Genomic DNA, 24,562 nt, shown 5'->3' on the forward strand with positions numbered 1-24,562 from the left:
AAAATAAATCAAAGTGGTTAGTTAGTTTCTTCCTAATTAGTTTTCCCCACAAATTTGGGGAGGCTCCTGTAAATGTCAACCCTAAACTAACAAATGAATTGTCATTTTTACAAGTAAGCCTATGGTATGGCCCTAGTGGGCAGAAAGAAAGTTTAGTCAGTATCTTATGTACCTCCATTTTCCCCAAAAGACAAAACAAGTGAACACTATTTACATGCAAAAGGAAGGTGGCCCTTGTTTACTCTTTAGTCTCCCTTCCCCCGTTTGACCAACAGGGGGCATGGGATACTCGACATGTATATACGGTTTCTGTAAGAATATTGCTACCTGTGCACACAACTCCTTGAACATGTATTTTCTAATGTCATCTTTCATAGGATTAAACAGATGAGGTTTATATTGGAAGCTGAGAGATTTCTCTGGAAACTGTTGTTTGGAGGAAGAATGTATATTTCCCTTCCCAGTCAGTCGAGATTTACCTGGTTCCCTCTGCATCATGTTTCCAGTAGAATAACAACTTGTGGAGATATGGCCACTATGACCACATGTAGTACATTTAGCTGAACAGTGTTTTGTTTTGTTACCATGTGCCTTACAATATCTAGCTATATGGCCTGAACCACCACATGCAAAACAAGACTTTACCCTTTTAGCCGTATTTACTATCTGGGTCTCATTTTTCATAGCTGATCTATACCGCTTTACTGCCAGAGACACACTTCTAACAACACTTAAACTTCTCCAATTTGCTTTGTATTTGCCCTTATTGTTATTCAATTTCTGTTTATTACACAATTGAGAACCAACACTGGGAACTTCTACAATCTCACTCTCTAGCGCCCCCTTATTTGCACTTGAAACACAGACCTTTTCAGAGGGCAAATCTGCTGTGAAATGTGGCTGTGAATTATGGGAAGAGGCCACACCAGACACCATTTTGGGGAACTCGCTTTTAGCAATCTCATTCCTCAGACAATTTTTCATCAGTATCTATACATTGGCTCTCCCATTCCAGTAATTCTGATTCCAACATGCAAATCTGCTTATCTTTATCACAAATCACCTGTGTTTTTGTCTGCAACTCTTTCTCAAGTTCCTCATTTCTCTGCACCTCACATTTTAGGGCATGTAACAGAGTCCAGCCCACTTCAGCCGCAGCTCGGCTCTCATTTTTGGGATAAACCCCTAAATCAAGCTTCAGAGCCATACCTCCTATCTCACTCCCCATCTCTGGGTAAACCGGTGCACCATAGCGTACAAGCTCTTCTGCTACAACACTCCATTTTCCCACAGTGGTAGCCCAATGTGGTACAGCCCCAAATTTGGGCCTTCTATCCTGCCGCAATGCACAAAACTTCTTCCTAAGGAAACTCATTCTGAACAACAGCAGATGGCAGGACAATCACACGTGTTTGCAGTAAGCCTTATTGTACCACTAACACATACAGGCTACACTGGGGGTATCTCGCACAAGTGTGTATGCCCTCTCACTAGTGAAGCACTGAAAATATTTATTGTAGAGTTACAGCTCACACAACTAAGGGTACACTCACAATCTAACAACACATGTACAACAGGAGACTTTCAATATGCTTTACAGTCTGTGTCTAATAACTATTATGTATGCAATACAACCATCCATTACCTAGAAAAGCAATGCTATTAATTACCAGTGACAAATCACTAAATAACTATCATGTATGCAATACAAGTTACCCTTAAATAAGGAACACAAAGCAACAGTCTATGAGAATCCTGTATAACTAGTACAGTGCTACACGTGATAACCACATCTAAACAGATTAACCTATTGTATCATACAACAAAATCTGTAAGAGCTTCCTCCTGTCTAAGGCAATAATCCTTAGGTCACAGTTTAAGAATAAGTCTCTTGTAGACACACTCAATTACACTGGGAACATATACTAATGTAATCAAAAAGATACACCAAATTAGAAAAGTAATTAAACTATTATTGTCAACTTGGTTATTAACTGCCAATACTCAATTTCCGGCAAAATCCTGCCGACTAAAGGTGATAATCCTGTCCGCAGCTCCACTTATTGTGGAAAATCCTGCATGCTACACCAATTGTGATTTTAGAATTAGAGTAAAACAAACATGCCCCTCCCCCGACCATGTGCTCTCTTTGTTGGAGTCAAAATGGCACCAACTATTTGAAAACGGAAGCAGGAAGTTCAGGCTAAATTTATAGGTCCTAAATATGTTTGTAAAACACCCAGAAACACTGATTAAGTTTTGTACAACTATGAAATAATTGTACAAGGTATTTTGGCAGAAATGTCTTGTATCGGCAGTGTATACCATCAAATTAACTATCACTCGGTAACCAGCAAAGTTAATAACATTTAATAAAAACATTAATTAGCTAAACCAAATAAGACATACATACAAGCATTAATACAATAGTACATACTCTATGTTTAGCAAACTAGCAGGAATCTATGCAAGTGATACATGAATATTTAGTGTAGAAATGATACAATCAATATACTTATCCATCCCAGGCTAAAGAGCAGGATGCTCCTCTCTCAACGAAAGTCCCAAACAAAAGAGACCGGAGGCTATTTGGTTTCCTGTGATATCCCCTAATGACCCACCCCTTTGGCCTACTCTCCTCATATAACCTGGAAAAACAGGTTCTTTAGCCCCGCCCACTGTGGCTGTGGATAAACCAAGCTAAAACCGTGGGGGCAGGGAAATGTATACTGCATGGAAACAATGGATGTAAAAACACATAATTTCAGTGTCCATAACAGAAATGTATTGGATCTATACATTACATTCCCTGCAACCGTTCGGCTTGAATGAGATTACTGAACTTGTTTGTTAAAACTATTATTCACCCCTTTGAGCGTCTAGAATTTAATGATCATCAGTTATCATTATTTTGTTTTTATGTTAAAATTGGATATTTTGCGGGAATTATTGAACTGACTTTTTTTTAATAGCATCATTGTTTTTTTTATATGTATGTATGTTGATTAAGCTCGCTGGATGAGAGTGACCGACAATATTTTATGTCGCCTACCATGGATGTGTGTGTCGGCTGGAGCAGCCGGTGTTTGTTTTTCCTCGGTTTGGCGATGGCCCTCTTGCTGCAGTTTGGGCCGCTTTTTTGGCTGCGGGCCGTCTCCCATCCCTGTCTGGGCCACGATGTGTGCCGTGCCGACTCTGGTAAGCAGCCCTGTGTTTTTGCTCTTTAGCCATCGAATACCTATTAGTTAACTATGTTGGATTAAGAGACTCTAAGACGAATGGGTCTACATGTTTTGTCTTTCCTATAATGATATTTTATCTGTATTTGAAAACACCTTTCATTCACAAAGGGTGTATATCATGATTACTGTTATTCTGCTATTTTGCATATGTTATTTGTATATTTGAATTTATTAATATATTGTTTCGCGGGCTTTTTTCCCGTATATATATGACGTGTATGACATCTATCCTATCAGATGACCTGACGAAGAGGGGGTCCCACCCCTTGAAACGCATAGTCACTAGCGCTGATTAAAGTAATGTTTAATATTTTATCCACTGTCCTCCACGGCTTATTCTTTCATCGGGTGAGCGCCAAGAGGGTCCAAATTTTCATTCTCTGCAATTTGCAGTTTCTAACGCTGATTTCCCCGACTGCTACTGTGGAACACAGAGACGGGCAGGATCCAGGCTGCTTCCCGACTTCTTACCCTATCATTGGGTTACAAGCATCAATAGGTGTTGTGCTCTAAGCATAACGCCCTCAGGTGAGCGGTTATCCTTACTGCTGCTATCATTTACCTCTGTACCATCGGAGTAACGGCACATGTCCTTTGCACTTTTGTCTGTTTTATTTCTTTTTCATATTGTACAAGTCCAAAATCAATAACAGGGAGACAAGTGTTTACTTTAAACAAATAGTATGACAACAAAATAAATATAACAAGGAGATTACATGGCGGCACAATGACAGCTTGGTAATTGGAATGAGCAAACTTAAAATCCTTTTTTGAGGACCCATAGGAGGGCAAGTCTGGAGCCAGTAGCTGCCGTAATTCCAGCTCCAATAGTGTATAATTGCTGCAGTGTATAAGTTGCTGCATTAAAAAACTTGTACTTGTATCTTAAAATCGAGCTGGCGGTCTGCCCCAAGGCAAGCTACCACCTGTCCCAACCCCTGCCTCTCAGCCCCCCGATGCTCCTGATTGAGTGTCACAGGTGCCCAAAGCATTTACTTTGAAAAACTACTGAATTACCACAAAATCAATATAACAAGGAGATCACATAACGGCACAATGAGAGAGCCTGGAGGTGGCAGCAGCATGACGAGACCATAGAGTGGCACAATGACAGAGGCTGAAAGTGGCAGCAGCATGATGAGAACTTATGGCGGCAGAATGACAGGCTGGAGGTGGCAGCAGCTTATCTAGGCCACAGAGCGGCACAATGACAGAGCCTGGAGGTGACAGCATCAGCATGAGAAGACCATATGGTGGCACAATGACAGAGCTTGGAGGTGGCAGCATCAGCATGAGGAGACTATATGGTGGCACAATGACAGAGCCTGAATGTGGCAGCATCAGCATGAGGAGACCATATGGTGGCACAATGAGAGAGCCTGGAGGTGGCAGCATCAGCATGAGGAGATCATATGGCGACACAATGAAAGAGTCTGGAGGTAGCAGCATCAGCATGAGGAGACCATATGGTGGCACAATGAGAGAGCCTGGAAGTGGCGGCAGCAGCTTGAGGGCCATGCCAACTGAAGGTTGAGTCTGAGGAACCCATCGACTGTTGACTGGGGGTGTCGGATGTCCCTTGGGATGAAGTGGATGACCGAGTGAAACAATCAATCATAGCTGGTGGGTTGCTGGTCGAGACACTACCACTAGCTGACACCGGGAGCTCAGACCTCTTGACTCTATGACTTTCTCTCCTTTTATCCCCATAGCAGCCATTGATGCAGACGTATTCTTTGCAGCGTGAGATGGTGCATTGTCATGCATGAAGATGATTTTATTACAGAAAGCATAGTTCTTCCTTCTGTACCAGGGAAGAAAGTGGTCAGTCAGAAACTCCACATACTTTGCAGAGGTCATCTTTACACCATTGGGGAACCTAATGGGGCTGACCAGCTCTCTTACCATGATTCCGGCCCAAAACATGACTTCACCACCACCTTGCTGACGTCGCAGCCTTGTTGGAACAGGGTGGCCCTCTACCAACCATCCACTACTGCAATTTATTTGCGTTGAATTGCTATTAAAAATGGCTATTTCTGGCCTACAGAGAGCCTCAACAGGGGTGTAGAACACTTTGCCTTGCTGTAACACTCATAGGGTGTGTGCTGGGTTAGTGATATGATACTGTTATTCAGTATGACATGCAGATTAGAGGCATTGCTAGAATTAGAATCACTGTTGCAGAGCGGCACAATGACAGAGCCTGGAGGTGGCATCAGTATGAGGAGACGATATAGTGGCTGAATGATACAGCCTGGAGGTGGCGGCAGCATGAGGAGACCATTTAGTGGCTGAATGACAGCGTGGAGTTGGCAGCAGGATGAGGAGACCATTTAGTGGCTGAATGACACAGCGTGGAGTTGGCAGCAGCATGAGGAGACCATATAGTGGCTGAATGACAACCTGGAGTTGGCGGCCACATGAGGAGACCATAAAGTGGCTGAATAACACAGCCTGGAGTTGGCAGCAGCATGAGGAGACCATATAGTGGCGGAATGACACAGCCTGGAGGTGACAACATGAGGAGACCATAAAGTGGCTGAATGACATAGCCTGGAGTTGTCGGCAGCATGAGGAGACCATATAGTGCCTGAATGACACAGTGTGGAGGTGGCGGCAGCATGAGGAGACCATATAGTGGCTGAATGACAGCCTGGACGTGGCAGAAGAATTAGGAGACCATATAGTTGCAATAATGAGACAGCCTGGAGGAGGCAGCAGCATGAGATGAACATATGGTGGCAGAATGAGACAGCCTGGAGCTGGCATCAGCATGAGGAGAACTAAACCCAACTCGGTAGAGACTTATTAGGGGTATAGGTTGAACTTGATGGACTCTGGTCTTTTTTCAACCTTATGAACTATGTTACTATATTAAACCTACAAAAAATTAGCCCAGAAAAATAATTTCAACCAACATCACTTTATTGATCACAAATCAACCAGGTAGAAAAACCCCATTAAAAATACCCACCCTTAAAATACCCCCCCACATACACAAAATAGCAGGATATCACGAGGAACCTAGTTAATAAATTTATCCGCTGTATGTAACAATCCTATCAGCATGCTATTATATTATATCCACATCAAGTACTGTACCTGTCTGCGACATGCTGAATACATCCCCGGGAGCTCCTGCCACCTCGACAGGTGTTTCGGGCAAATTCCTTTCTCAAGAGGCTTATGGGAGTAAGGGACTGCTAGCCCTTTATACTACATACCCTCCAATTGCGCATGAGCGTGATCCGAGCACCGTGAGGCTTCCGGGCGGCGTCACTGGCAGAAGTACGTCACGAATGACAACATCCGCCCGTATAGACTGCCGAGCGAAAGACCGCGCCGCATCGGAATCCCGAGCATGCACACCGGGCAAGTACACAATTGTTGTGGAGAATTACCGCAAGGGGGAGTCATTCAGCATCTCGCAAGCCAATTTACCAAACCAAAAACACATATATACTATAGAGAACGTGTATATATACTATAAATCAAACAGTAATACCCATGATAAGTGATAATAATAAATTAATAGTGTAAGCATACGAAAAATATAGATAATATATAATACCAAATTACTATACCCAACCCATAATATACATATGTGATGTATACTGTAAAAAATATATATAATATATATGTATAACTACCATCACCCCCATAACTATTATGTTATATTTATCAATTATATCCCCAATCTTTAAATCACACCCCATAATCAACTAAATCCTTCCATACATGATCCCTACTCTACTAACTCTTCAGCAGACTATCTAAACATGATTTATACTATCCATGTCTCATGGGTATTAGATAATGAAACTACATATGGAGAACACCTAACCACCCATCCCCAAAAAATAAGTGTAACTATAAAACCCAGTGTAGTGCCAAAATAAATCCATGTGCTCATTACTATCAATACTCTTTTAGGAAGGCCACTGGCCCATATGATCTTAGTGAATTATATGTGTATTATAATGAAAAAAACTTTACTGGAGCGAAGACTCATGTACCCTAAATGTATATGTGTTGCTAGAATAATAAACTAAATAATGGTGTCCCATGAAACCCCACACCCCCAAGAACCCCCCACTGCACAAGATGTGATCACACCCTCGACCCCAAACCAACCCAATCCCAAGACCCCCTCCCCCACACAAGCGACAAATGTCATATGAAAAAGTATATAGCTATCTTAATTAACTAGTAGTGCCAATATTGAACCAAAGGTTGTCCCTGTCCCAACTCGTTTCTGTATGGGGAATGGATCAGACATAGGATCCCTCACACTTCATCAGGAAACATACAATATCCAGGTGTGCCAATCCTTACACCATTACAAACAATGGCTAGTTGTATAAAAGAGCTTATAATAAAGCCTGTTACATATGACTTAAGCAATTCATGATGGTTGTTTTCAACAAATTCATGTCAGTAAGATCATGACAAGAAAACGGTCATCCCCAGGTAAGCATGTAATAGCGTTGTGTAGTCAGATGCTGATACCTGCAAGAGAAGACAGACAGAGAATACACCGACATTAAAGTCAGGTACACCAACACTTACCCCTCCTGCAGGGTCTCACAGCAATTAGATAGAAAGACTGGCAAATACTCACGGTCCTGACTACAGCCTAAGACCAATGAAGGGGATCTGTACAAATAGGATAAAACATAGTCCACTCAATAACCTTATAGTAGAGAAAATGGGGGAGATTTATCAAAACCTGTGTAGAGGAAGAGTTGCCCATAGCAACCAATCAGATTGCTTCTTTCATTTTTCACAGGCCTCTTTAAAAATGAAAGAAGCGAGCTTATTTGTTGCTATGGGCAACTGCACCACTCTTCCTCTACACAAGTTTTGATAAATCTCCCCCATTGTGTCCATATTCAGTACACCCGCTGCCCACCATGTGTAAAACTAACAGCCATATGTACTTACAGACATCCAAAATTGTGAGTCTATACTTTTGGCGTTTAGCATTGATGGTGGTTACTGGGGCTGCAGATTGTTCATTGGGTGGTTTGGCAGGTAGAGAGTGGAGACCTTAGTCGGTCTTTTTGCCTAGGACCACCCCTAAGCAAGGCCTTATAGGATACAATAGGAGGTTCCAGTGATACGGTACCATCCTTTTACGGACGTCCATGCCGTCTAGGATCAGGGCCCTCTAGCCTAGGTGTTTGATAGGGCGAATTAGCTCTCCCTAGGTCCCTGCCAGCCACATTCCCTCCCTGATCAAGCTTCCGTCCCCAATCTGCTGCCCAGTGTCCGCTATCTATATGCAACGCACTATTCTGCTGGAGTTAAGAATTTGCTTACTCATCCTATGATTGAATACGTTTTATATTTGTACGCTAATGGAGGTAATCTTAGTTTTTTAGTTGCTAGGGACAACTATTGATTTTTGTGAGGTCCCCTATATGATTCCAATAACTATCTATTTCTAATCCATTTGTACGTTAACAGATGTAATCCTAGTTTATTGGTTGCTAGGGACAACTACTGATCTCTGTGAGGTCCCTACATGATACCCTTAACTATCCTCTCCCTGGTTATTTATGAATTTTACATACGTTGGCAGCTACCCCTTTGGCTAGCTTAGCTTTCAACCTGGTTGCTAGGGGTGATGACTCCCCACTGGTCGCCATCTGGTTGCCTATTCTAAATATTACTAGGCATTTACTTGTTTTTTATGTGTCTTGACCTCTTTGTACTGGTTGCTAGGGACGACAGCAATGCCCCTCGATTATGGAGTGCAACCTACCAAATACTGACTCTTCCATTATACTATAGAAAGTGTCAACAAACCACCCTAACCAACTAGGGGGCTATTCTATCACAGTTCTTTTGGTTGCTACGGACGATGACCACAGTCCCTGGCCCCTTAAGAATATTCTTAATCATTACCAATGCCCAGGGTCTAGTATGACAAACTAAACCCCTCTACTTAACAATGTTGGGGATCAGACTTAACAGACCTTATACTACATAATGCGGTGGATTAGAGCCTTTTATTTCAGATTAGCTTTGTTCTTTTACTTTACCTATAGATCCCTATTAGCCAGAATCGGTTTATCCTTCCTGTATCTGTAAGCACTAGCGACGTCGCTGCTGTCAGTTACTCTAATTACCCGACTTGTGGAAGGAATGAGAGGCCCCGCCCCTTGCTTGCGTCAGAGAGACAGCACGTCTATCCGGACACCGTGCCGGTTTACTCTGCCACAGCAGAGTTTTGTCTGACTAATTTTGGATGTTTGTAAGTACATATGGCTGTTAGTTTTACACATGGTGGGCAGCGGGTGTACTGAATATAGACACATTTTCTCTACTATAAGGTTGTTGAGTGGACTACGTTTTATCCTAACGGCTGTCCGGATGACCACTGTAGGAATAAATGTCTAGATTATTGATTTAAGAAATGTAGCTGCTATTCCAGCACCTCAGCTGCTAGTCCGGCACTCAGATGTAATTCTTAAAGGGGTACTCCGGTGAAAAACTGTTCTTTTTTTTTTTTTTGTTTTAAATCAACTGGTGCCAGAAAGTTAAACAGATCTGTAAATTACTTCTATTAAAAAATCTTAATCCTTCCTGTACTTATTAGCTGCTGAATACTACATCAGAAATTCTTTTCTTTTTGAAACATAGAGCTGTCTGCTGACATCATGAGCACAGTGCTCTCTGCTGACATCTCTGTCCATTTTAGGAACTGTCCAGAACAGCATATGTTTGCTATGGGGATTTCCTTTTACCCTGGACAGTTCATAAAATGGACAGAGATGTCAGCAGAGAGCACTGTGCTCATGATGTCAGCAGACAGCTCTGCGTTTCAAACAGAAAAGAATTTCCACTGTAATATTCAGCAGCTAATAAGTACAGGAAGGATTAAGATTTTTTTAATAGAAGTAATATACAAATCTGTTTAACTTTCTGGCACCAGTTGATTTAAAAAAAAAAAAAAAAAAAGTTTTTCACCGGAGTACTCCTTTAACCTCTTAACCCCTTAAGGACCCAGCCATTTTACACCTTAGGACCCGGCCATTTTTTGCACATCTGACGACTGTCACTTTAAACATTGATGACTCTGGAATGCTTTTAGTTATCATTCTGATTTCGAGATTGTTTTTTTCGTGACATATTCTACTTTAACATAGTGGTAAAATTTTTTGGTAATTTGCATCCTTTCTTGGTGAAAAATCCCAAAATGTTATCAAAAATTTGAAAATTTTGCATTTTTCTAACTTTGAAGCTCTCTGCTTGTAAGGAAAATGGATATTCCAAATAAAAAATTTTGGGATTCACATATACAATATGTCTACTTTATGTTTGCATCATAAAATTGACGAGTTTTTACTTTTGGAAGACACCAGAGGGCTTCAAAGCTCATCAGCAATTTTCCAATTTTTCACAAAATTTCCAGGTTTGAAGTGGATTTGAAGGGTCTTCATCTTAGAAATACCCCACAAATGACCCCATTATAAAAACTGCACCCCCCAAAGTATTCAAAATGACATTCAGTCAGCATTTTAAACCTTTTGGTGTTTCACAGGAATAGCAGCAAAGTGAAGGAGAAAATTCACAATTCACTCTCATGTTCTTGTAGACCCAATTTTTGAATTTTTACAAGGGGTAAAAGAAGAAAATGTATACTTATATTTTTAGCCCAATTTCTCTCGAGTAAGCACATACCTCATATGTCTATGTAAAGTGTTTGACGGGCGCAGTAGAGGGCTCAGAAGCGAAGGAGCGACAAGGGGATTTTGGAGAGCACGTTTTTCTGAAATGGTTTTTGGGGGGGCATGTTGCATTTAGCAAAAAAACACATGCCATACCATTCTGGAAACTAGACCCCTTGAGGAACGTAACAAGGAATTAAGTGAGCCTTAATACCCCACAGGTGTTTCACGACTTTTGCCTATGTAAAAAAAAAATTTTTAAATTCACTAAAATGTGTTTCCCCCCAAATTTCACATTTTTGCAAGGGTTAATAGCAGATAATACCCCCCAAAATGTGTAACCCCATCTCTTCGGAGTATGGAGGTACCCCATAAGTTGACCTGAAGTGCACTACGGGAGAACTACAATGCTCAGAAGAGGAGTCATATTTGGCTTTTTGAGAGCAAATTTTGCTCGCATTTAGGAAGCCCCTATGGTGCCAGGACAGCAAAAAAAAAACACACATGGCATACCATTTTGGAAACTAGACCCCTTGAGGAACGTAACAAGGAATTAAGTGAGCCTTAATACCCCACAGGGGTTTCACGACTTTTGCATACGTAAAAAAATATTTTTTTTTCACTAAAATGTGGGTTCCCCCCACAAATTTCACATTTTTGCAAGGGTTAATAGCAGAAAATACCCCCCAAAGCCCCTATGGTGCCATGACAGCAAAAAAAAAAAAAAAACACATGGTATACCCTTTTGGAAACTAGACCCCTTGAGGAACGTAACAAGGGGTACAGTGAGCATATACCCCCCACTGGTGTCTGACAGATCTTTGGAACAGTGGGCTGTACAAAATTTTTAATTTGCACAGCCCACTGTTCCATAGATCTGTCAGACACCAGTGGGGTGTAAATTCTCACTGCACCACTCGTTACATTCCATGAGGGGTGTAGTTTCCGAAATGGGGTCACATGTGGGATTTTCTTTTTTTTTTGCGTTTGTCAAAACTGCTGTAACAATCAGCCACTCCTGTGCAAATCACCTCAAATGTACATGGTGCACTCTCCCTTCTGGGCCTTGTTGTGCGCCCCCAGAGCACTTTGCACCCACACATGGGGTATCTCCGTAGTCGGGAGAAATTGCATTGCAAATTTTGGGGGGCTTTTTTCCCTTTTACCTCTTGTCAAAATAAAAAGTATAGGGCAACACCAGCATGTTAGTGTAAAATATATATATTTTTTACACTAACATGCTGGTGTAGACCCCAACTTCACTTTTTCATAAGGGGTGAAAGGAGAAAAAGCCCCCCAAAATTTGTAGTGCAATTTCTCCCGAGTACGGCGATACCCCATATGTGGCCCTAAACTGTTGCCTTGAAATACGACAGGGCTCCAAAGTGAGAGAGTGCCATGTGCATTTCAGGCCTCAATTAGGGACTTGCATAGAGGTGGTCATAGGGGTATTCTACGCCAGTGATTCCCAAACAAGGTGCCTCCAGCTGTTGCAAAACTCCCAGCGTGCTTTGACAGTCAACGTCTGTCTGTCTGTCGCAATACTGGGAGTTGTTGTTTTGCAACAGCTGGAGGCTCCATTTTGGAAACAGTGGCGTACTAGACGTTTTTCATTTTTATTGGGGAGGGGAGGGGGGCTATGTAGGGGTATGTGTAAATGTAGTGTTTTTTCCTTTTTTTTTTGTGTTAGTGTAGTGTTTTTAGGGTACAGTCACACGGGCGGGGGATTACAGCGAGTTTCCTGCTGCGAGTTTAAGCTGCTGCGCAAAATTTGCTGCATCGCAAACTTGCAGCCTGATACTCACTGTAAGCCCCCTGCCCATGTGAATGTACCCTGTACATTCACAGGGGGGGGGGGGGGGAACCTCCAGCTGTTGCAAAACTACAACTCCCAACATGCACGGTCTATCAGTGCATGCTGGTAGTTATAGTTTTGCAACAGCTGGAGGCACACAGGTTGGGAAACACTGAGTTTGGAAACAGACAGAGATGTTTCCCAACCAGTGTGCCTCCAGTTGTTGCAAAACCACAACTCCCAGCATGCCCAGAAAGCCGAAGGGCATATTGGGAGTAGTAGTTATGCAACAGCTGGAGGAGAACAGTTTGGGGACCACTGTGTAGTGGTGTCCAAGCTGTTGCCCTCCAGATGTTGCAAAACTACAACTCCCAGTATGCCAAAACTGTCCAGGCATGCTGAGAGTTGTAGTTCTGCAACATCTGAAGGGCCATATGTTACAGAACTACAACTCCCAGCATGCCTGGACAGTAAGGGCATGCTGAGGATGTGTAGTTTTGCAACATCTGGAAGGGCACAGTGGTCTCCAAACTGTGGACCTCCAGATGTTGCAAAACTGCAACTCCCAGCATGCCCAGACGTCCAGGGCTGTCTGGGCATGCTGGGAGTTGTAGTATAAGGGGACCAGATGGAGCAGTCCAGATTGCTTTACGGCGGTCTGGACTGCTGCAAAGGTCCCGCAACACCGCCGAAGATCGCCGGGATCTGGGTCTTACGGGACGAGGTAAGTACCGAGGCCGGGCCCCAGCACTCCCCCGTCCCCCGCTGCGTCCTCCGGTCTTCCTCCTGTTCTTTCCGGACGTCCAGGGGCCGGGCAGGGCGGGAAGAAGTAACCGCCCCTGCGATTGGTCGGTTAGCTAACCCAGGAATCGCAGGGGATAGGAGGAGGTGGCAGGCTTGCCACCTTGCTCCTATACTTCAGCATGGTCCTGGCTGTCTGTGACAACCGGAATCATGCAAAATTACCGGGTGGTCGGGTCCCAGAGACCCAATCAGCACGTTATCGCCGCAGATCGCAGGGACGATTTCCCTCGCGATTTGCGACGATCGCCGACATGGGGGGCCTACATGGCCTCCCTCGGCGTTTGCCTTGGATGCCTGCTGAAGCATTTCAGCAGGCATCCGCTTCCGATCTCTGCCCGGTGTGCAGCAGGGACCGGAAAGTGCCAGGACTTCCCCTGACGTCTTGGGTCCTTAAGGGGTTAAGGACCCATCACGTACACGTATGTCATGAGTCCGCTCCCGAATCATCGATCAGTGGTTTCTTATGAGAAATAAGTGATCAGTGTAAAAGATCAGTGTGTGCAGTGTTATAGGTAGCTATGGGAGCTATAAGACTTCAAAATAAAAAGTGAATAAAGTTCATTTAACACCTCCCCTAATAAAGGTTTAAATCACCCCCCTTTTCCCATAAAAAAATGTGTAAAGAAAAATAAACATATGTGGTATTGCCACGTGCGGAAATGTCTAAATTATAAAAATATGTTGTTAATTAAACCGCACGGTCAATGGTGTACGCACAAAAAAATTCCAAAGTCCAAAATAGTGCATTTTTGGTCACTTTTTATATCATGAAAAAATGAATAAAAAGCGATCAATAAGTCCTATCAATGCAAAAATGGTACCGCTAAAAACTTCAGATCACGGCGCAAAAAAATTAGCCCTCATACTGCCCCATACGTGGAAAAATAAAAAAGTTATAGGGGTCAGAATATGACAATTTAAAACGTATACGTTTTCCTGCATGTAGTTTTTCAAGAAGTACGACAAAATCAAACCTATATAAGTAGGGTATCATTTTAATCGTATGGACGTACAGAATAAAGATAAGGTATCATTTTTAACAAAAAATGTACTGTGTAGAAACGGAAGCCCCCAAAAGTTACAAAATGGCGTTTTTTTTTTATATTTGTCTCATAATTATTTCTTTTTTCCGTTTCGCTGTTGATTTTTGGGTAAAATGACTGACATTACAAAGTAGAGTTGGTGGCACAAAAATTAAGCCAGCATATGGATTTTAGGTGCAAAATTGAAAGAGTAATGTAAGGAGGAAAAAACTAAAATGCAAAAATGGAAAACCCCCGGGTCCTTAAGGGGTTAAGCTTCTAATTTTCACTTTAGTTACAATTCAGCTATTATTACTTTTTGACTTTGGATTGGTACAAACTGCAATGTGATGTTGATAATAAACATTCGCAGTGAGCTGAAAAGAAAAATATTTACATAAGCCTGCAGATATGTGAGAATCAAGTTCTCCCACTTGCCTTCTAGATTGTAAAGGTTTTAGGAAAAAAAAAATATATATATATATAAAAAAATGTACCTACATTTTTGCCTTACACTCTCATTTTCATTGTTCACGGGACAGCACAGTTTTGTACAGTTAGACAAAGATATACTTATATTGGCCCACCTTAGGCAGTCAGATGAAGTCTACCCATATTCTCTAAGACAGGCAAGATGTTCTGGAGTGTATTGGTAGGGTACCTTTATTTTTACCTAAGTCATAACAGATGCAAATAATGAAGTCTGTATAAACTCTCTTTTTGCCTTGTTGAATCCTGAGGCCAACTAATATACGGACATTACTACACACATTCCTTCTGTTTAGCGTATGAGGTCACATGTTTTATCATGGGGTACAATACTGCTGGCACACACAGTTTCTTACCAACTTTTCAGATGCTGTCTCTGTCCTTTACCACCTCTCTTCTTCTTCCATTGGTCTCTCTCGGTTCCTGCAATAGACCTAACCAGAAAAATCCACACTCCCCATCCATCTGTACACTTTGTACCATAGTTGTGGGGGGATAGAAGCAGCCTTGGCAGCCTCCTTAACCTTTCAGTCCTCCTTCTGGGGCTGCTTCCTTCATGCTGGGTTTATCTTTACGATGGCCACTTTCTCAGGCCGCTCTCGGATTTGAACAGATAAATTGCCAACTACAGATTGGTTCGCACCAGGATAAAAAAAAAAGCTTTCTAACTTCAATAGGCCCGTACCCATGGGCGGTAATGAAAAGTGTACCCATACTCATTGTCATACCTTCAAATATCTTACATATATGAGTGAATATCTTCAACTCCACTTCCTGAACCACCACTCAGATTGAGTTGTTTATTGTAGTATTACATCTTTACATTACTTGGAACAAACTTGCATTTATAACTCAGCATTAACCATGGATTCCCTGATTTTTATCATAGCTCTTGAATTCTTAACCTCATAAATTAAAAAACTATTTTAATCATAATCTGAGAGTAGCAAAGCTGGCAAAAAGAGGAAGGAGAAAGAGAGAGAAAAAAAATATTATATATTATCATTATAAGGTTATCCATTCAAATTTGGTATTATTCAAATAAATGCAATGTAGAAAGTATAAGTATATCACATTGTGTATGCAGGTCCTATAAACATATTCAGTTTATATATATTTTCTTTAAGTGTGATTTTTGTTTTTCAGAAGAGGAGGCTGTCATCCTCCCTGTAAACCCCACCTTACTCCTCCCAAACCTCTATGTCTCCAGTCACCGCCCCTTTGAGTCTGGCTCTCTGCTTTCCCTCAAACTTGCTCATTTTTCAACAACTTTTTGAGTGTCCAGTATCTCACTGGATTTCTGCTCTACTTTACAACAAGAGATATACAAGACACAAGTAACATGTAGCAATACCGACATACAAAACACACAGGGCCCACATAACACACATGGCCTACATTCTCACCCAAAAATGTAAAAGAAAAAATTATGTAGAGCTCTTTTGGGGGAAGAAGAAAAAAAATTTGCTCATTTTAAACATTTATCAATTGAATAGTGATCACTTTTTCCCTTTTTGTGTCATTTTATTTTTCTTGCCCAAACTTCTTCCCTTGTTACTCCTGTAATATAATCAGACAATTAATCGCATTTTCTGATACATTTCATTTTTTGGCATGGCATCCATCCGTGTAACTGTGAAGACAAGGAAATTAATGAAATATCATCAAACGGTTCAATCAATACCACACGGATATCCTCCTCTTCCATCACAAAAATTCACTACAACACAAACAACTTCATAGAGGAAACTTTCACTGGTCATTTCCCATACATTCCTGATTCATCCATACACATTACACATCTACAACATACATTCTATCACAAGAACCCCTTATGAACATCATCGCATGACTACATACACCCAACTTTCCCAGAGACCTAACACATTATCGGCATTCCATTCAGTCATCTCCCTCATTGATCCAGGGGACCCCCAAGTTTCCCCCTAACACCTTCAGTACATTCCTGTTAAGGATTAACACTGTTTTACAGCTTCAACAACGTATTGGACTTTTCTACATTCCTGTACCATAATATCACTTACACGAACACTTTCAGCTCTGCTCATCCGGCTCCTTGAGTCTGCGTCTTCTGCAGCATCATCCTCCTAAACAGCACCAGTCACCTTTTTCATTTCCCTTTGCCTTTCAGCTTATAACTGTATACAAATATTGTGTATAACACTGCTGTATATCAATATCTCTATCCATTAACCATCAGTATATTCCAAACTTTCAACTAACTTAATTTTCACATGCTTTTCCCTTCTTAAATCACCTGCTTTTCCACCAAAATGTTGAATCTCTATTTCTGACAACAATCTCTCTAATCCTATCAAGCAATTTACAAAAATCTACTCTTACCACTTGCACACACCGGACCAAAAACACCAATTTCCTCAACACAATGCACACAGCCATTTGTCCACTCAAACCACCATATAACGAAACCACCAAGGAACATTCTTTAGGGGACACTAAGGCAATTAATCCTACTCAACAACTTAATTTACAACACAGACACACTTCTCACACAGCCATACATCCTTCCCTTGACACAGTTCAGTCACCCAAAAAAACTCTCAGTGGATTGGCCAAACAAAAATAAGGGTGTCAACGTGACAACCACCGTTTGTATGAAGCCACTATAATCTGCTACTCTTATGCATTACTAATATCATTTAAAAGCTACGGGAGCAGCTAAGCCTTGCTCCAATACTATCTGAAGCTACTAGTAATGCTGTCCTCTAATCCAGAGAAAGTTACTGGCCGATACAGATCTGAAGATATCAGCTTGTCTGACATCCAGAAAAGTAATCGTGCCCACGTACCCCAAAAGATGTGATTAGAGAACCTAGAGCTCAAAAATCTACGTCACTTCGCTGCCTTGACCCAAATCCACAAAATAGAAAAAAATTAAAAATTAAACCAGAACTATTAGGAAGGAGAGACACAAAAATCCCAATGAGTCTTTCTCACAGTTAATTCCTCCTGTTTGCATTATGAAACGGATCTGACTTTGCTACAGCACACCGTATCTGCTTCTCACATAAGGAATTTACAGCTCAAAAAATTGTTTTTATAAGCCTGCAAGTTTGTGGCAAAAGAAAATATCTCTACTTCTGCCTTCCGAACCTATTTAAAGCGGCAGTCAATCACAAGCGACTAAAAAAACCAGGGAACAAGAGAACAACACAGCGGGAACATCTCTGTCGCTAAGAGTTAAATCTAGAGGGTCAACCTGGGCTGTCCAGACTCCAACAATACTACCCAAAAAACACAAGCAAGAAAGTCATAATATCAGCAGAATTACCGTGTTTTCCATGGGGTTGATCGCTCCCCTTGTTTGGGTAATAATGTGTTGCCTCGGGCGGCTCAAAGTGTCGCTCCACTGGATTTGTATCTCCCCTCGAGTTTGGTTCCGGACGTCCCACACTGCCACCAACTGTTAAGGATGCCTTATTGCGTGGCCTTATTCTGTGAGTGACTACCGCTGTACTCATTTCCGAGCGTCGACATAAGAAAATTCACACCAGGCCAGGTTGGTATGAGTTCCCTCCTCGTTATCCCAAGGAGTTCTGTTTATTACAGAAAGTAAATTTGGTTTTTACATTGTACAAAGAAGGAGAGGGATATTATGACATCACAATTAGCATATTACAGTCTAATTGGTTGTTTAAATAGATTGTGTCCGTATATATTAGCATATCTAGTGTCCATTAATTTCTTGGCCAAAGTTCATTTATGCAGCTCTCTCACTCTAATACTGGAAAATTCCAGTTCTTTGTCCTCCTTATACGATCTGCATCTTCCTCAAATGTTTTGACTTCCATCTCATCTTGGGTCTTCTAGCGTTGTTCCAAGGTTATTTAGTCATGAGTAGATTGCAAACTCAGGAAAGTGGTGCATAGTTCAACAAATATATTTTTCCTTCAGCATTAGAAATGACATAAATATATCAGTATTGATAAATATATATATATATATATATATATATATATATATATATATATATATATTGATCGTCAGTCAGAATCATTTTGGTCAACTTGATCTTCATTTAAAATTTCAAAAATTCTTATATTTTTTTTTTTTTTGGGGGGGGGGGAGGCCTGGGGTTTCCTCATGCTTCAGCCAACTCCAGGCTGTGTCATTCAGGCAATATATGGTTTACTGATACTGCTGCTGTTCCTGGGTCTGGGAATAAAATTTTTGTTATGGTAGGTAGCACTAGCTACCCAAAATCTTCGGTTTAAATTTCTGAATTCATCTTTTAATCTTAGGGATTTTGAAGGTCTGGTGTCTACTCATGCTGCTTTCAACTACTGGCTGTGCCATTCAGCCACAATATGGTCTCCTCATGCTGCCAACACCTCCACACTGTGTCATTCAGCAACGGTCATTCAGCCACAATATGGTCTCCTCATGCTTCTCCACCTTCAGGCTGGACCATTCAGACACTATATGGGCTCCTTATGCTTTCCCTTCCTCCAGGCTTTGTCATTCAGCCAATATATCTTTTTCTGATGCTGCTGGGACTGGGATATTAACTCAATATATGTTATGGTAGCACTAGCTAACATAAATGCTTAATTGAGATTTCAACATTGATCTTTCAATGTAAGGGGTCATGAAACCATCTTGGGTACTACTGATACTTGCTCTTGACTGTGTGTTTTAGGAACTACTTGGCTTACTGATTCTTCTGGCCTTGGGCCTCAAATTTTTGGATGTTTAGCACTAGCTAAATACATGCTTAATAGAAATTTCAACATTGATCTTTCAATGTAAGGGGTTATGAAACCCTCGGGTGTACTGCTAATGCCTGTACCTGACTGCTCCTGTGTCTTTCAGGAACTACTTGGCTTACTGATGCTTCTGGGCTTGGGCCTTAAATTTTTGCATGGTAACACTAGCTAACATGCATCTTCAATAGAGATTTCAACATTCACCTTTTAATGTTAGGGGTTGTGAACCCCTCTTGTGTACTCATGCTGCTTCCTGCTCCACTCTGTGTGTTTCAGGAACTACTTGGCTTACTGTTGCTGCTTGCCTGGGCCAAAAATGTTTTGATGGTAGCACTAGCTAACATACATCTTCAATAGAGATTTCAACATTCATGTTTTAATCTTAGGCCGTTGACGTCATATTACCTATGGAATTATCACAAGAATCCAATGAAACATGTTGGAGCAATAGCAATGAACCATAACTGATTAAATGAAACATTCATACTTCATAATCGGGGGGAACTGAGAGGCAGGGGTTGGAACAGGTGGTATCTCGCCTGGCGGAGGACCGCCAGCTCGATGCTCGCCAGAATGGGTAATGTAAAAAATTAATTTTCACATCAAATTACATTAAATATGACATAAAAGATCTCTTTATCCTCTTCAATTTTGACACCTTATGGTCTCCTTGTTACCACATAGACGCTCTGCAGCAGTGATTCTAATGGCAATGACTGTAATCTGCATGTCAAAATGAATAACAGTATGATTTCAGTAACCCAGCAAACTCCTTATGCATGTTACAGCAAGACAAAGTGTTCTACACCCCTATTGTTTTTAATGCAGTTTCAGCGCAAATCTATTCAACCCGAAACAAATTTTTTGAAAAAATTTGAAAAACATATTGTAAAAGAAACAATCTGTAGCAGCTGTGCCTTGGGCACTAAAGCCACAGCTTTAGAAGGGGAACTGACAGCAGTGCTGTGGGGGGAAAGTAGGTAGGCTGGGAGGACTGTGATGAACAGGGAAAGCAGTGAATTGTCCAACCTGGAAGTAGTGAATAGTGATATCTGCTGACAGGAGGTATGTATCCACAAAACATATGAAGTTTTGGTGGTTTCAGAAGTGGGACAGCCAAGTAGACAATGCTTTTGCAGCATTTTTTTTTTAACCTGATGTCAAAATACTCCTTTCAATAATGCATGCAGCACAGTTCATGTGTCATATGTAGGCTATGCTTATAAAGTAAAAGCATGCTTGGTAATATTTTTTGCTAAATAAATGTTTACAAACAAATGCAGTTGATGTATATTCTTCTTTCTTTTTCAGGCAAATGTGTTGGTGACCACTCGTCCATCTGCTTTAACACGAATCCCGGGGAAGTATGTAGGTCGGTATGCTGAGATCTGTGGCTTTTCGGACATGGAACTACAAAAGATGTACTTCCAATTACGTTTGGGCCATAAAGATGCAGATCCACGTGAAACTGAGAACTTGGCAGAAATGTTAAGCCGCAATCTAGAACACCACAGCCAATTGTCTGCTGCTTGTTTCCTGCCTTCTTATTGTTGGCTGACTTGCGCTACATTACACTTACTATACTATACAAAGCCTGATGACCCTCCCATGACACTAACTGGCATTTACACCACCTTTTTACGTTTAAATTTTGCTGGTGAACTATTAGATATAACACATCCTTCTAAAATTTCTTTGATGCTGTATGTAGCGCGCACCGTAGGCAAACTGGCATATGAAGGCTGTAATTCTCGACGTACCAAATTTACTGAAGATGATATCATAAAGTGCTTTCATGTGCAAATGAACAGTGAAGAGGAACTTAACCTTCTTACTGTCTTCCGATCTGACGCCTTTCGTTTTTTTCTCACTCCCTGTGTTCATCCAGGTCAGGAGAAACTCTTTGTCTTCACTATACCTGCTATGCAGGAATATTTAGCTGCATTATATGTAGTGTTGGGAGAAAATAAGACTGTTTTGCAACGGTTGGGAAAAGAGCTTTCAGAGGTCATCAGCAAAGCTGGAGAAGATGTGGTTGCTGTAGTCAATGTGTTGTCTAAATTCCTTCCTTTGCGCATCTTTACACTTTTTAATCTCTTACGTGTTGTCCCACGTCTTTATGGGAGAGTGAGTGGACAGAGTCGTGAAAACATAGCACAAACAATGACTGCAGAAATGTTTAGAGAGGAGGATTCTTATAATGATGATGTTTTAGACCAAATAAACTCCAGCATCCTGGGTGTGGAGGGTCCTTTACAGCTAGCAGAAGAGGACAATTATGGCAGACAAGAAGCATTTGAATTATTTCCCATTTTTATGGCAGGGCTCCTCTCTCGTCAAAATCGAGCTTTGCTTGACCAGTTAGGGTGCACTATTATGAACATGGATGCTCTAAAAATCACCCGTGCTCTAAAGAAACATCTACTGCGGTGTAGTCTTCGCAGATTGCCACCATCTGAGCTAATGGACTTTCTCTTCTTCCTGTATGAGTTTCAGAATCAAGCTTTCACAGCAGGACTTGTAAATTCACTTCGAGATCTGGATCTTTCTACTGTTCGCATGACACCACTTAAATGTAACATTGTCGCTGCTGTAATTGGAGATGCAGGAAAATTACTGACAGAAGCTAACCTAAGCTCCTGTCACCTAGATCCTGATGCCCTTCATACATTGTCACCAGTACTCAGAAGATGCCAGAATGTGAAGTGAGGCTTATTGGGTTGTAATATTTCATGTGGATGGAGTGAGATAGAACATGTTTTACTGAAGAGGGTTTATGTCAGACCATAATTTCCAAATCCACTAGTGCATATCCACTAGTCTAGGGCTTGCATGTTGTCATATTAACTCACTAACCTCACTAGTAACCCCAAAGTTGTTATTGAGGCACAGTTGAGGGGAGTAATTTTGGCAGAAGTGACTATGGAGGAGATTTATCATTGCCTTCTTAACATTTCTTTGGCTAAATTTGGCACATAGTTTTTGTGAAAAAATTGTGCGCAATTTCAAAATAGACAGTTTTGGCAAAAGTAACTGTAAAATGCATCATACTTCATTCTTGACTAGGCGAGACTGTACGAGATTTATTAACTGCCTCTTTTTAAAAAGACTCAAAAAAAATGTGCAAACGTTAAAAAAACGCAAATTCATACGACTCCTGCCTTGCCTCAGAAAAGTGACATCCTACAGCAAGTTCTGAGGTGATTTATTTAAGGGGTTCTCTGGCCCTACGATATATTTTCCCCTATCTAAAGGATAGGGGATAAGATGTCTGATCGTGGGGGTCCCACCGCTGGGGGGCCGTCAAGCCCCCTCCCATAGGCTTGCATTGAGGGGGCGGGGCATGACGTCACAAGAGGGCAAGGTCATGATCTCACGATACTCCGCCCCCGAGGATAAGATGTCTTAGGGCCGGAGTACCCCTTTAACCCCTTCCCGACCTATGACATACATGTACGTCATGGAAGGGAAGGTTTTCCCGACCCATGACGTACATGTACGTCATGTATTATATTGGCCGCCACTATCACTGATAGCCAGCCATCTTGCCTCTTGACCTAGGGGGGTTTAGTCCCCCCCCCCCCCCTCACAGCGATCGCTGCTATCAGCTAGTCAAATCTGACTAGCTGATGGCAGCATTTCGCCCATAAAAATCCTAAGCACCGTGGTGTGTGTGTGTCCCGATCACGGGGATTGGGACACACACTGCTCTGCTAGGAGACCCAAATGTCCCCCTTCCCTCCGGTGTCCCTTCCCCCGGTGTCCCTTACCTGTCTGGAGCTGCCGGCGCTGTGGCATACGGCATGCTTTACTTTCACTTTCGTTTTTTTTTTTTAAAGTTGTACAACAGCTCCCCCTAGTGTCCAAAACTTGGTACCTCGTGTTTTGAGCACTAGACACTATGGGGAGCTATTGTAGAGAAGTAAAAAAAACATGTTTTAAATAAAATAAATAATAATAAAATATATATATATATATATATATATATATATATATATATGTGTGTGTGTGTGTGTGTATATATATATATATATATATATATATACACATATATATATACGTTGAAAAAGATTAAGGAAGTGTGAGATGTACTCAATCTGGTGTGGTGACCGAGAACTTCAGTCTGGGTATAATCTCCTGTATACCCTGATTAAGCAGAAAATTCGTAAAGATAAATGGGGGTGAATGGTTCTCAAGGTCTTGAGTGTGATGGAAATGTGTTATATGGTTTTGTCTGTGAATATGTAATGATGATAGTGGTGTTTATGAATAATTCAAGAGGGTGATGATGGGTGTTTGTATAAACTTGAGGATATGTATATATATAATGAAAGAGGCTGATAGGTGTTCCTGTATAAACTGGAGAATCTGTATAAAATCATCCGTGTATATGGGAGAGAGGGAAAAGTATGGGGGAGAAAAAGTATCTTGATAGGTGTTTGTGAATGATTGGAGAGGGGGATGGTAAGTGTTACTGTATAAATTGGAGAATATGCATGTATATAATGAATATTTGTGATGATAGGTGTTTCTGTATAAACTGCAGGATGTGTGTGTATATATTGATCGGTGTATATGGGAGAGAGAAGTATAGGGGAGAAGGAAATGATTGAAGGAGAAGGGGGATGATGAAAGAGAGATAGAGGATGGTGAAAATAAAAGAAAAGGCTCTTACTTGGATAGATAAAGCGTAATTTATTTGTAATTTAATAATATAAAACAGGAAAAAACGCTGGGCCCTAGCGCTAATACTTTCCAATGCATATGAAACAGTTAAAATAAT

General features: G+C 41.3%; 1 protein-coding gene across 2 annotated transcripts in view; it reads left to right on the forward strand.

Moving 5' to 3' along the window:
- Positions 1–24,562, forward strand: part of NLRX1 (NLR family member X1) — a 301,404-nt gene that overhangs the window by 240,426 nt on the left and 36,416 nt on the right. For both annotated transcript variants that reach the window (XM_056541804.1, XM_056541805.1), the window contains one exon: positions 21,091–22,484. In XM_056541804.1, coding sequence (XP_056397779.1) covers positions 21,091–22,484 — 1,394 coding nt within the window. The remainder of the gene's footprint in view (positions 1–21,090; positions 22,485–24,562) is intronic.

The sequence above is a fragment of the Hyla sarda genome, chromosome 10, assembly GCF_029499605.1.
Source record: "Hyla sarda isolate aHylSar1 chromosome 10, aHylSar1.hap1, whole genome shotgun sequence".
Taxonomy (NCBI): Eukaryota; Metazoa; Chordata; class Amphibia; order Anura; family Hylidae; genus Hyla; species Hyla sarda.